Here is a 13,905-nt window from a genome sequence, read left to right on the forward strand (position 1 = left end):
CAAGAATAACTCAATAAAGCAGCCAACTGTAGGGATCATGAAATATGAACTCAGCAGCCTTAATATATACTGATGGAAAATTAACTGAAGACCTTTCTGCTTTCAAATAAACACTACAGGTACAAGACAGTAAGTAATATCTCACAGAAAAGTGAAAACTCACAACTCGCTAAAATTATACTGTGACCTTCTATTACAAGTTTCACAGAAGAAAAAAGATCTCTAGTGACTTTTATAGATAGAATTTTCCACTTCAAGATTTACTTTTAAAAAAAATTGATTCCTGCTGAAGAACAGTTAAACATATAAATCCTTAATGTCTTTGCACAGGTATTAATGCAAGACTGAAAGAAAAAGATCACAGCATTACACAAATCGTTTCAGATGGCCTTCCAGTCTAGTTAGGCCTCATTTTAAAAGGACATTGAGAGTTCAGTGAAAATCACCTGGCAGGCAGAATATATGGCCTCCTCATTTGCCAATATGCATAGTGAGTTCAGGAGATAAAATAATCTTGACTAGTTCGGCATTATTCTACTAGAACAATATACTACACATGCTACAAGAATTTTGCTCCTAGTGCTGTGGTGGGTACAGTTTGAGAAAACAAATATTGAAGGAGACAGATTCTTCTGAGAGATTGCATTACATTCTGCACAATCTAAATAACAACTGAAAGCCCAGCATAACAACAACAAAAAGAAAAAACAAACAAAAAAAAAAAAAACCAAAAACAAACCTCTTAATACAGTGAAACTATGCATACTTAAGTACTTCAGGCAGCTAATAGAGTGCACAAACTCAGGGAGATATCACCAACTTCCTTAGTATTTCAATCAGTTAATAGCACACTAATAATAATATCTAATCATAACAAATGGAATTATAGGAAAATAAAAACAGTTTCAATAACAAGTGATTATATATTCCTACTAACTCATAATCAAGAAAAAAGATGTTGCTAAACATACAGTAGTAACAATGGAACCAGACCTCACAGAATTAGGCTGGTTTTAACAACACAGTTTATATAAATGCCATTTCACTTAAGGGCCTAAGAAAAAAATGAGCTTTAAAAAAATCTACTTTTTATGATTTACATATATATACACATGTATATATGTCTCATTCATATCACTGATCTCAACAAATAATATTAAGCTTTCCTTATGGGGGGGGTTCAAGATTCCTCTGTATTAAAATTCAAATGCCAACAGGAATACTATGACAGACATCAAAAAGACTTTTTCAAATTGTCCCTCTCCATTTCTTGTCTTGAGGAATCTTAATACACTTAATGAAGAAGTCAAAAACAATCTTAAAAGATTAACTGCAAGGGGAAAGGGCTACTTTCACTTTTTTGTCTAAAAAGAGGTGTCACAGTATGCAGCTGTCATGGTGTTGTCACACTAACAGGGAAATGATTGTGGGATTTGAAGATCTTTTCCCAACATTAACAGTGAACGTGCAGGCTACCTACACACACCGGCAACTCCTGATGCCTTCTTATTCTGTAAAGAGAGAGATCATGCTTACATACCCCTCTTTATTCTCACATTTTCATTTATTGCCTTTTTTTTTATTTTTGAAGTTTCACTGTGACTAAGGAAAGGGAAATGGTAGACTTTGACATGCATTTGAGACAATGTCCAAAGACATTTTATGAGATTAATGTTTCTAATAAAGCTTTGTAGCACACAATGTATTTGAATTAAAAGCTAGATTGTATTTTGAATCTGATAATTCACACAGATAATCAGGATCAAAGACCATTAAGCATGATTTCTTAATGACACAGTAACAACAACTTTTTGATTTAATGAGAATTCACAACTTAGTGAGGCAGCATTTCATTATACTCACATGTATGCAAATCAGATGGCTTACAGCATTAAAGGTTAAAAAAACCTTCAAGTTTTGCCTAAAAATTTACTAGTGTACAACCATATCCTTATGCCTCTAATGCTTGTAACACATTAAGAGATGAAAAATTAAACATTTAACATTTTATCACTTTAATGTTCTGTACTTTAGAGATATCCCAGACTACTAGGTAAATTTTGAAGGATGACAAAGCAAAGTAAATTATAATATCAGATTATTTCAAGAATTTAAAGTAGCATCCCTAAATTCATTAACTATTTCTTTTTATTTTAAGCTTTCTATAAGGTCATTAGCATTGCAGCTGTGTATTTTCAAGTTAATTAAATCTGCTTCATTCCCTAAACAATTTGAATCATCAATTCTCACTCTTCAGTTTCAATTAGGAAAAAAAGATAATTTTAGAGTCTCTTTGCCTTCTTCTGTTTTTACATTATTCTGGAATGGCTGCAGAACTTCCTCTGCACCAGATTTGATCCAGGAAGCTAGAACAAGCTCTTGGGGCCTTCAGCCACACAAGCCACCTCAGCTGAAAGTACTCCATCTCCAGCCGGGGCTGTGGGTTCTGAGAACTACAATCCTGCAGCTCATCACAATGGAGATGTGTCAACTCGACACAAAGCACAACACCTTCTCACTCGTGGCTCCTAAGCCTGCAGGCTCACAATGTCAGAAATGGGATCTCCTACATTCTGCATAGATCAGAACCTGACTTGGACTAGCTATAAAAGCAACAACAATTTGCTGTCACTTCTATCAGTGACAAAGGCATCATTCTTTATGTATAACCTTGACATTTTTCACTACTAGAGTGGGGGCTATACATCTGCTCTCTCTCAAGTTCAACACAGCAATGTCTTATCACTTTGATGACATTCATTAATTTCTTTCATACACTTTGTTGCATATTTTAATCACATTAATACTCTAATACAGCTATGCAGGACTTGTAAGATAAGCTTATAAGCAAAAGTGCTGTTTGAAGACTGTCAACTTCTTACTAGATTTCCCACACAAACAACAAATAGGGTGTGTTTGCTAGCAAGGAAAGGGAGCAGCAATAAGGTAGCATTCAGGTGAGTTTATGGAAAAAGAGTTTGGAAACAGTAAATGAGATCTGTTTACAACTCTTCAGTGAAACAATTTTCTCCCACCACTTGTGTAAGCTGCATTTTATATCACTCTGTTTCCATACTCTATTAAAGGCCACTAAGATGAGCATGACTCTGCACTGAGATTACCCTAGAAAGCACTTACATAAGTGAACATGTGAATGTTGGAGTAATCTTCTTCCGTGCTACATCCTAATTGATACACCAAGCATGGATCTAACAAGTTACCCACTAAAGCACTTGAGGTTTCCCCTGTCATATTTTTCACTATTTCTGCAGTACTGTTGAAAAGACAGGCAGAACAATTATTTTCCAAGGACAAGAAATAATTAGATTTCAAAAGTGGTTTTGATTTGCACCTACCTTTAGGGAAATCTCAGAAATTAGATATGTGAAAGAACTTACATTTTTTCATCATCAAGAAGGAAACCAAAAGATTGTTTTCATAATTTATCTACTTTGTTATGGGTGAATAAAACTATGTAAGTCTTAAATACTCCTACTACATTTCCTTAATTCTCATGAAATTTTGATTGCCTCCAGTACCCTGTAAATTACAATAAGCAAACTTAATCTCATATAAATACTTAAATCCACAAAGTTATTCTACAGGACAGTATGCACCCTTTAACTAGAAGGAGATTTATCTTTATTTAAAGGAAAATTCTTATAAACTCCTTATATGGCTTTTGTTTGAAATTGTTTTCACTTATTGAAACCTAACATATCTTAACCATTTTTTCTTGACAACTTCAGAATTTTTTACTCTGTTACCCAGTATAATCTAAGTGGTGACGTTTCCCCACACAAAGATACTGCTTTCTTATTTAAGAGCCAAATTTTTTAGACCACCTCCTAACTGACCTTGAGGTAACAGGAATCTCTGGATGGATTATGTTGACAGCTTTAATGTTAACATTTAAATAAAAATAAATGTCTGTGAGTGGTATTTACATAGGACACTTAGTATCAGAGAATTCTGCACTCAGTGAGAAAAGAAAAGCTTCTAGAAAAAATTCAGAGAATCCAATCAAGATCCCTACATTGAACTATATTTTCATTTTAGTTATACAGGAAGAGCAAGGGAAATACGACAACTCTGTCTGAAGTTACCTCCTATGAATACTCCCCCATCCCTCTTGTCCATAAACAAACAATAGTCTTTGAGGCTAGAAAGTATGTAGCATTGTTATCTAGATTTATTTCTAGGAGCTGAAATTGTTGTGTGAACTTCTTTGATCAGTGTTACTTATCCTTTCAAGTATTACTTACAGATAGTAAAGAAATTGGACTGTGAAGGATCCCTCTGAGACCCCACTGGACACTTTCCAAAAGTAGATCATTTTACTGTATTCTATTTAATCCTTTACACACTTTTCAATCCAGGTGACAAGGCTGAGAGGCATATAAACACAACAGTTTTCCAATAAGACGGTACAGCACAATATAGGATCAAGCAGACAGTTCCACAACATGTTCATTTGGTCAGCAGAAGTATCAATCACTTTCCTAGCCTGCTGTGCTATGTTTATACATGCAAGTAAAATGTTGGCTTCTTTCCCATTGACACTGCCATCAGGAAAGAGTGAAAGTTATTTAATAAATGGTAATTGCCAATAGATATTTTAAAAAATCATTTATAGCATTTGTCCGTCCACCTTTTGGCAATTACCTAATGCTTCTTGGTGGCCACAAGAGAATGCCGGAGGTTTAAGTACATACAGAAACTCATTAAAGAATTTGCAGTGTGAATATCCAGATTTTCTGATGGCTATATATTAAAAATACCTTAATTTTATTTAAATGAAATTATTATCATTAAATTAACATCTTAAGATCAGAAGACTAAAAGATGCATGAAGGGCTTGAACTTGTTAAATCTGTAAAAAAATCTGCCACTCAATTACATGACTGCATGGAACATGTTAGAATTTTAAACCTGGGAAATAACTATAAATTGGTCTTAAAAGTGAGATTACACATGACAGATACAATAAAATTAACACTATTTTGCAAGGCAGAGTATTATAGAATTAGCTTGTCTTCTACTTTGTATTTTTAATCCAGATTTTTAAGTCCCATATGCACTCATTAATACTGAAAAATTTACTTCTACATCACACAGTCTAGAAACAAATAAAAAGAGCACACTGGTGTGTAGTAAACCAAGATCATATGCATTGTATACTACAATGCATTTCTAGACTATGGGTAGTTTAAATCCTTTTCAGGTACTGCTCTGGCAAGAACCACTTAGGACACAGTATGTGATAACTCAGCAACCCTTTACCCCAAAAAGAGCAGAGTAAGTTGTCATTTCAATGCTGCTGTAGCTGAGCAGATTTCACAGCCTGCAGTGTGACTTCCATACTACTGGAATATAAATCCAAAGTTCCTCTGCTTTTTAATGATTGCCTTAAGAGCTGAAGTAGGAGGTAGCTACATTTATACCTGATAAATCTGATAACTATATATATATATATATATGGTTATGTTTGACAAAAAAAAAAAATCACTGTACTGTAAATCATTACTCTCAACTTACCTGGTGCTAACCCAGCAGTAGCAGGACTTCCCATGGAGGGGTGAGAGAACAAGGCTTGAGAGAAGGCAGACATACTTGACTGGGATACATTACTCAGCCTGGAAGTTGATCCTCCTTTAGGAATAAACTCATTTGCAGAAGGATTTGGTGTCTGTTTAAAATACAATAAATCAAATGTTTCTTTCAAATGAGAAGGGATTTATTTGGTAGAAAATACTTTCTAGACAGGCCTACTAGTACAGGTGGTATTTTTAAGGTACATACAGCTTGCTGAAGTGAACAAAGAATACTGGAAGCTGGTCTGCATGAACAAATTTGACATGTTTTTAGCTTATGTCTGAAGTGTTATAAGCAAAATTCCCATATGAGCAGCTAGTCTACAAATTCATACCACATTTTGCAAAAGGCTTTCCATAAGCATAGCAAGTTGGAGAACAGACTTGACAAGTTGGAGGAAGCTTTGTCACAGCTGCAGACTGTTCCCCCATGACTTCAGCAATTTCATCTCAAACAAACCAGCAATTTCAAATTAAAGGAGTAAAAATTATTCCTACTAGAAAAGTCACTCCTGCCTCCATTTAAAATAAATCTTTATGTTCAGTTTTTTTGTGAAGGTAACTACTGCTTTAATTACCTCTTTCATTTATCCAGCACCCTTAATAATAAAGTCTAATTTGGTGCCATGGAAAAAAATAGAAGCAGAATGATGGTCAAACATACAGTATTTGTTAGAACTTAAACACATGAACAATTTCTAATTTCTATTAAAAGCAGTGCAGACAGTTTTGTAGTTTGGGATCATGATGTTTAGTTTTGAGGTGAAGTTTTTGTTTGATTTGGGGCAGGGAGGGTTGGAAAAAGAAAATCCCAGTTAGAGCTCAAAAGGCAAAAAGCTTATAATTGGATAGCCAATTACAAATTACAGGAGTGAACAAAAACTACATTAAGCCAAGAAATAAGATCAATTATTACATGAATGCACTGAAAATCTTGAAGATTATTAAATTACAGGATTTAGTTTATTAAGTAATCTGCACAGTACCTCTCCAAAGTGTCTAAACAAGTTAGGTAAAATAAGAAGACAGCAACAGCTCCTAATAGACAAGGGATACTGTTAAGAAAATCCATAGTGGTATTTTTACAGAAAATTATACTGGATTACTTTGGTTTCAGGCAGTTTTAAAATAACCAAATATATCAACTGTTAGTTAAATTACCAATATTGATTTTACCAATATAAAGTGGAATTAGAGAAATAAGTTATTGCCAAATTAAAAGTGAAGTGTGAACATCAATTTAGACAGCAAAGAAAGCATTTCAGAAGAATTTCTGTTAACTGGGTTTTAATACCTTTATTTGATTATTTCTGCTAAATATCATAGTATTAATGTATTTCAGTGTGCTGAAAAAGAAGGTTCTCAAAGTTGTAAAATTAAAAAAGATGACCAGGTTTAAAAGCAAATAGCAAAAATATTCTACCTTTAATCACACGGTAAATTTTAACCACCATCGACTTTATGATTCCACCTTATCACCTTACATGTGCATGTTTGTGAATATTCAAGGAACAGCTATAACTAAATATGCAGATTGTGAGGTAAAACATTAAATGGGTAAAGAGTTGACATGAATTTTTAAACTCTTTAATCACAGTTAAAGAAAACATGTTAAAATGTGCACTAATACAGCAAAACAAATGATGAGTTGAATTATACAGAACTGAAAGCATAACTGATACATTTATACTGAAAAGGTAATATTCTGGACTTATCTGAATTTAGGTACAGGAATAACTAAAATAATATTGTTCCTCTAGATAAAAACTGGCACACAACCATTCAGTGAAATATGCACTGAAACTGGAGAAAATTACAAAGGTGATAAAGTACAACTTTTCCAAACAGTGACAGAGCTAAATAGTCATCAAACAGAACAACTGGGAGAGCAAGGGACAGAATTTGTATCATCTTGCTAAAAGAACTAAATTCCAGGGAACCACAAGATGTACATTTTTTCACTGCTAAAAGTAGCAATGACACATCCACAGCCCTACCACATCTAAATACTGTGTCAACCAGGCGACAAGGGTGGGATGTGGCATAGAAGCATGCAAGCACAGAAAAAGACACCTTCTGGAAGGTAACTCAGACTTTCTAGAGCAACTGAGAGAGTTCCCAAAATCACATCCATAGTATTCTGGCTAAACTCTTATCATTTTCACCTACTGATTCAAACTCCTACAGCACAGAGATGCTTCTTCTTTCTAAATGCATTCGGCCAACTTTCATAGACCAGTTTTCACATCTAAAAGTTACTTATTTACTACTATGATACTTACTTACAAAAAGGTATTTTCTTACTAAAAGTTACCTATAATCATCAAAAATTTTAAATGCAGCTTCACTTTAAGAAAGAGCTCCACCTTAACTGGTAGGTGTTTTAATTTATCCAAGTGAAAGAGTCTAACCCAGGAATCTGCTAGGGCTGATCTGGTTTATGCTGTAGAATTACCAACAGCAATGGGTCAAGTCTGATGGAAATTCAGTTGCATTCCATTTTATGATATCACAATTCAGGATGAGCATCAAAGCCTAGTAAGATTAAGTTGTTTTTACATAACTGATTAAAATGTTGTATATGAGTAAACAGCTTTGATTTATGAACATAGACCCTATACTGTCAAAGCCTGTTTTACTTCTCTGTGATGCTACCACCATGAAGCTGCAATCCAAGACTTTTTCCTCTGTTAAAAAAAAAGTGATTTAACTTTTGGTTGCAATTTTAAAAGACCCTTCCATGTTCATGTTGTTTTCTAAATACAGAAAAATAATCAAGTTCCACAGTCACTAGCCAGAATAAACTAATCAAATTAATACGGCAAATTCTAGTGATAGGTGGTCAAAACTAGCAAATACTGTCAGACAATTTGAAGCTTAAGCCCCAATCCACATTTAAATTCCTTACCTCTACATGAAGCTGCAGTTCTCAAAAACGTCTATGCTTTTGAAAACATTTTATCTGAAGTAAAATACTCATTTTTCTGAAAACAGTTTTCTTCCATGAAAATAATTAAAATAATGAGGCTAGATTAAGTGACCAAACTAAATGAGGGAATTTAATATTACTATTAGCTCTTAAATATTTACTATCTTAATTAGTTTTGAATCTTTGTAGATAACTATTTTACAGCAATGACCATGCAAATATGCCAAAATTAGAAGACCAACATTCTTAGTGGCCAATGATTCAAAGTATTATATTCTTGGCCTTTCACTCTGTCAACTCATAATACAAAGTATAAATTCCAGGTTTAGCTTTACATTTGGATCAATTGTAAGCTTGAACATCTGTTTAAATGGTAACCATGCTTTAGAACATGACTTTTCCATTAGTGTCTTACCAGACTTCCCAAGAGGACATTAAAAAATTTAAACTTTTATAAGAATGAAAATAATCTATATCATTTTAGTGAAAACATTTTTTCATTCTGTATTATGTTTAAATTTTGCACAAGTACACCTTTTAAACAAATTTAATCTAATTACTAATTAATTGTTCATCTCAGAAAAAAGTAATTTATTCATGTCATATGAGGCTTAAAATTTGACATCAGAATAAATCAGGATTGGTAAAATGTGTAGAGAAAATGGGTATTTAAAACAGTTATTAATTTTCAAGAGTAACCAGAAGAATGGACATGCAAGAATCATGTAATGATTATGCAATACTGTGATGTCAAAAAGTACTTTTAAACCCAAAACAAAAGAAAACCTACTAGCACTGTCTGCACTGTGTTAAATAAGTCTAATTTCAGTTTCAAATGTAAATGTTCCATAAAGAGGCACACACAAAATTTCAAAATGCACATAAGTACGTTTCCAACAAACAGCATAAAAGAGAAGGAAGTACAGCTGTGTCAGCTACGTTATGTAATTCTAGCAAACCACCTATGGTGACTTCTGATACCTTTGCTAAAATTGCCATCATTCCCTGTTCCTCTCAACCTTGCCAACTGAAATCTCATCCCCTTCTTCCAGTATATTAATAAAGATGTGTCAAACTAAAGCAGTAAAGCAACTTCCCTAATTATTACCTGAATTTTATATAATGCATTCTCAGAATGATTCAACGAAGAAATTTCATCTAAATACCCTGTTCTCAGACTCTTTATGTCCACACCAGTCAGCTTTGCAAAGAAACTTCCAAAGACAGACCACAAAACTGAGTCCATCCAGTTCCACTTACAAAAACAATTCCTACACTTATGTACATCAGAGTGAAAAAAAACTTTATCAATACAGTCCAAATGAAGACTGATTTTAGCCAATATGCAGTTACTAAGGATGGAACAAAAAAGGTACAAAAGGAGGCCAGGACTATTAAACTACTTATTTGTGTTACCAGTCAGCTTAGAATTTGTCTGGTGACTTTTATGCTTTTACTATTAAAAGGGAATGAAATTAAAATATAGCATGGAGGGGAAGAAACAAAATATTCTATGAGTATCACAAAAACAAAAAAACAAACAAACAAAAAAAAAACCACTCCAGAACAATTCAAGGATCCTTAAAAGAATGTACATGTGAAAGCAAAGAGGAAGCGAAGAATCTAAGCTGAAGACCATCACTAGAAGGACTACACAGCAGCATGTGGCATTACTGTAAGTTAAGGAGTTGCACATAACAGATTTCTGCAATCCAGAAATAAAATCAAAATTCCTGTTTCATCAACTAGAAACTTTGATACATATGATTTCTCTTTATGCTTCTCAGTGATAAACTTGTTAGGCCCCAGTGCTGCATTAATTAATAAATGAATCCTCAAAGTGCCTTTAAGTACAGAAGTGAGCTGGAATATAGGGATGTACAAGTTATGAAGCCTTTGGAAAATCATGCAGGGATCCCACAGGAATACTGGAAACCACTCTCTCTTTCATTTCTCATTCAGCATCTCTCAACACAGCTGTACAGCAGCAGCAGAGACACCACATCAGCCTCAGAGACTGTAATAGTACTTCATTAACTTGGTTCTGGTTCCTCATTCAACCAAAGCCTGCTACCTAACTCAAAAAGTAGGCCAATCTCATTTGATTTCAAAAAGATGTGCTAATGTACCTAACATGCTAGAAACTGGATACAAGCTTCTTTGTTCTCTTTTTATGTTCTCCTTCACTTCCAAATTTATGCTTATCTGTTCTGGCATCCCAAATTACATAATCGTGTAATGGTTACAGAAAACCACCACTAACCCACAACCATGCTATAAAGCAGGACACTCCTTTACCAGTCTGTTTTTGGCACAGTTTTCATAGTATCTCTTAAGAATACAGAAACACACGGAAGTTTTTCTTGAACTTAACATGTTATTTTGTTGTTGTTGGGTTTTGGGGTTTCTTTGTTGTTTTTTTAATGGGCAGAGGTTCTATATAAGGAGATCCACTTTACAGAGCATTGCTGCAATTCCTCCAAGGATTCCCTGTGAGCCATGACATCAGGAAAGTAGTCATTTTGTGATGTCAGAGAAACCCAGAAGTCAAGAGAGGTCACCAAGGACTTCAAAGCAAATCTTTCTATCTCAACAGTGAATTTGTGTAACATGCTATATTATTATAATTACTGTGAGAAATCATCGCATCACTCTAACAATAGGCTCTAAAAAATTTCAATTTGCCACCATTATTATTTATGTTACTCTACTGCTCTTGCAGAAGAATTAAGAGTCAATTTCATTAAAACTAGGTAAAATTTGTTGGCTAAAGATTTATTGGTTTGTAAACCAGACCACAGACTCAGACAAAACTATTAGTGAAGTCTTGTTACAACTCACAAGTAGATCTCACTAAAAAGCAAACTTTAAAATTAGATTTGGAATATTTTCATGTTTCTTTAATAAAAATCCTTCAAAGTACTGTAAAAACATCTAAAATGTTAGAGGTCTATGCTCCTAATGCAACATACTTGAAAAAATTAATTTCTATGATTATTTTTTGATCAAGAAACAAAAAATCAGTTATTGATAGTGAATAAAAACTAACCTGTATAACTAAAATGTATTGATTCCTACTATTCTAAGGAGGATTACATTTGCTATTATTATATATATCATGTGGTAGTATAGTAGCTTAGGACATTTCCTAATATAAGGTAGAATATATCAACATAAAACAAACTTTGATTTGTGTTTTTTTTTTTTCTTTTTTAATGCATAACGCAGAGTACAATTCACTCTGCAGACTTCACTTTTAATCATGTAACTGTAACACCATATTTAAACAAAACAGATTGGGTTTATAAATTCATAGCCACACAGAAGTAACAGTTTAAATTATTTTACAATGCAAGTTTTAACACCTTTGCTTCTTCAGTCTTGCCAGACTCCACAGCTGCTCTTCAATCTCTCCTGTTTCTCCTTCAATTCTATTTATTATGGCTGGTACATCCTTCTGTTTGTATTTCCACCACATGTGCATATACATGCTTTGTTAAGGCCCACATCTCCACGGGAAGCTACGCAACTGTATCATGTAATGTAAAATCTTAAGCCACACATACTTTAAATCAATTATGCAGCCAGGATTCTGGTGCCATAAAGGAGCCTGGAACTGCATACTTCAAAAGCTATGTGCTCTGCAACCAGTCCCAAACACTGCCAACCTCAGAAAACATTGGGAGCTTGAGCTTCCTTCCCTGTACCACACTTTGAACACTACTCCAGAGTGCACAGGTACTGAGAAGACAACTGCTCCTGGCAAGAAGCCCCAAGTTTCAGGCTACTGCCTCTCCAGCCTCCAAAAGCATTAAATTCTTTTGCTTCTAATCTAAATGGAGCAGATTAACAACAAAGCTTGTATCACTGTACAGCAAGAAAACAACAGAGGACAGGAGTGCAAACAGGACTTTTTTTGTTCATTAATGTCAAAAACTAAAGATCAATTTTCTGCTTCTCTCTTCTCAAAACTGTCTTTTAATTATGGCTTACATTCATTGTGAGATACACACAATAAATTTAGTTTGTCAATTTTCTCTCCCTTCAAAACAGTACTGTTATACAGGCTCTCACCACTGTCATTCAAATGTAAATGTTTCCTTTAAGCTTCATCTTTTCTCCATCAGTGACTATGCTGCTTCTCCAGCAGCAAAAGGGCAAGAAGGACTGAAGGTCCAAATGTCCCTAAACAACATAGCATCGTGCCACCTAGATCACACTGCCCATGACTGCTCATTTCAATAACACCAAGATGTACTAAAGCAAAACTAGTATCAGTGTGGAAAGGAGCTCATACGAGCATCATGCTGGCCCTTACATGGCAGAAATTCAGTGAACTAATAGAAAATCCTGAAATGCCACAATTTAAGTCTTAGTTATAAGTCTGTTATCAATTTACCCACTTCACTTAGAAAATAGTAAAAACAACATAACCCTCATATGAAGACTAAAACAATTTCTGAGGAATCAAAAGCACTACACAAGTGAAAATAGTATTAGCAGCAGTGGTGCAGTCCCCACCACTGCAATAAGTTCCATCTAACCTCCAATTTAAGGGATATAAAGCAGATTCATCCTAGGCTATAATTATTCTTAATTTTCATCCCAAGGATTACCTGCTACTTTGGTAAAGAGATATTCAAATCCAGCTGTACCACCCCCCTCCTTACAGAGCTGAAGAAGATCCAGGAATAAAGTAAAATAATGGTAAGAGTTGCATACATTTCTCAAACAAGTTGAGAAGTATAAACTATTCCAACATAAAAATTATGAATTTATACTTCCTGATCATGATGGTAATGTCTTCAAATTCTGTACTGATGGTATCTATTTTCATTGTGTCAATCATTTTAACAACAATCACTAATTTTACCAGTAAAAAGCTTTCTCAGATAAGAATTAAAAGTTTGCAGCTATTTGCTTTTAGAATACATTAAATGATTACTTCTGCTCCTTCTCCTCAGATTATACCAAAATCAAGTAAAGTATATAGTTCAGCAATGGGTGAAGATAATTAAGTATCTCCAAATCACTCTCTTAGAGAACCACTATGCCCATTATGTGAAAAAAATATTTGATTTGATTTTAACTCATACTTGGAGTAACTCCCTCCAACATTTTCCAAAACTGAAAATAAAACATCCAAAATACTGAAAAATGACCAGTAAAAAATAATTTTACCTGTAAATTGTTTTCTGTGACTCTGTTCCACCAAACCATATTGATGGGTACTCCTGTTTTACACCTGTCAGGCAGACAGCCAATAGGGTTCTTTGATTTTCTTGCTTTTGATCCCACCGGAACTATCCTCTCATCCAGCATTCCCAGTCGATACTTCCTGGGCTATGAAAAAGAAGGAGAGAAACCAGGCCACTCCTAACA

The 13,905-nt window shown here is 34.1% G+C and overlaps 1 protein-coding gene across 2 annotated transcripts in view; it reads right to left on the bottom strand.

The window, feature by feature from the left end:
* The window catches only part of PAN3 (poly(A) specific ribonuclease subunit PAN3), an 80,030-nt gene that overhangs the window by 31,875 nt on the left and 34,250 nt on the right, over window positions 1–13,905 (bottom strand). For both annotated transcript variants that reach the window (XM_077781452.1, XM_021541985.3), the window contains exons 6-7: window positions 13,705–13,866; window positions 5,539–5,689 (exon numbers count right to left, since the gene is read on the bottom strand). In XM_077781452.1, coding sequence (XP_077637578.1) covers window positions 5,539–5,689; window positions 13,705–13,866 — 313 coding nt within the window. The remainder of the gene's footprint in view (window positions 1–5,538; window positions 5,690–13,704; window positions 13,867–13,905) is intronic.

Source organism: Lonchura striata, chromosome 2, assembly GCF_046129695.1.
Source record: "Lonchura striata isolate bLonStr1 chromosome 2, bLonStr1.mat, whole genome shotgun sequence".
Classification (NCBI taxonomy): domain Eukaryota; kingdom Metazoa; phylum Chordata; class Aves; order Passeriformes; family Estrildidae; genus Lonchura; species Lonchura striata.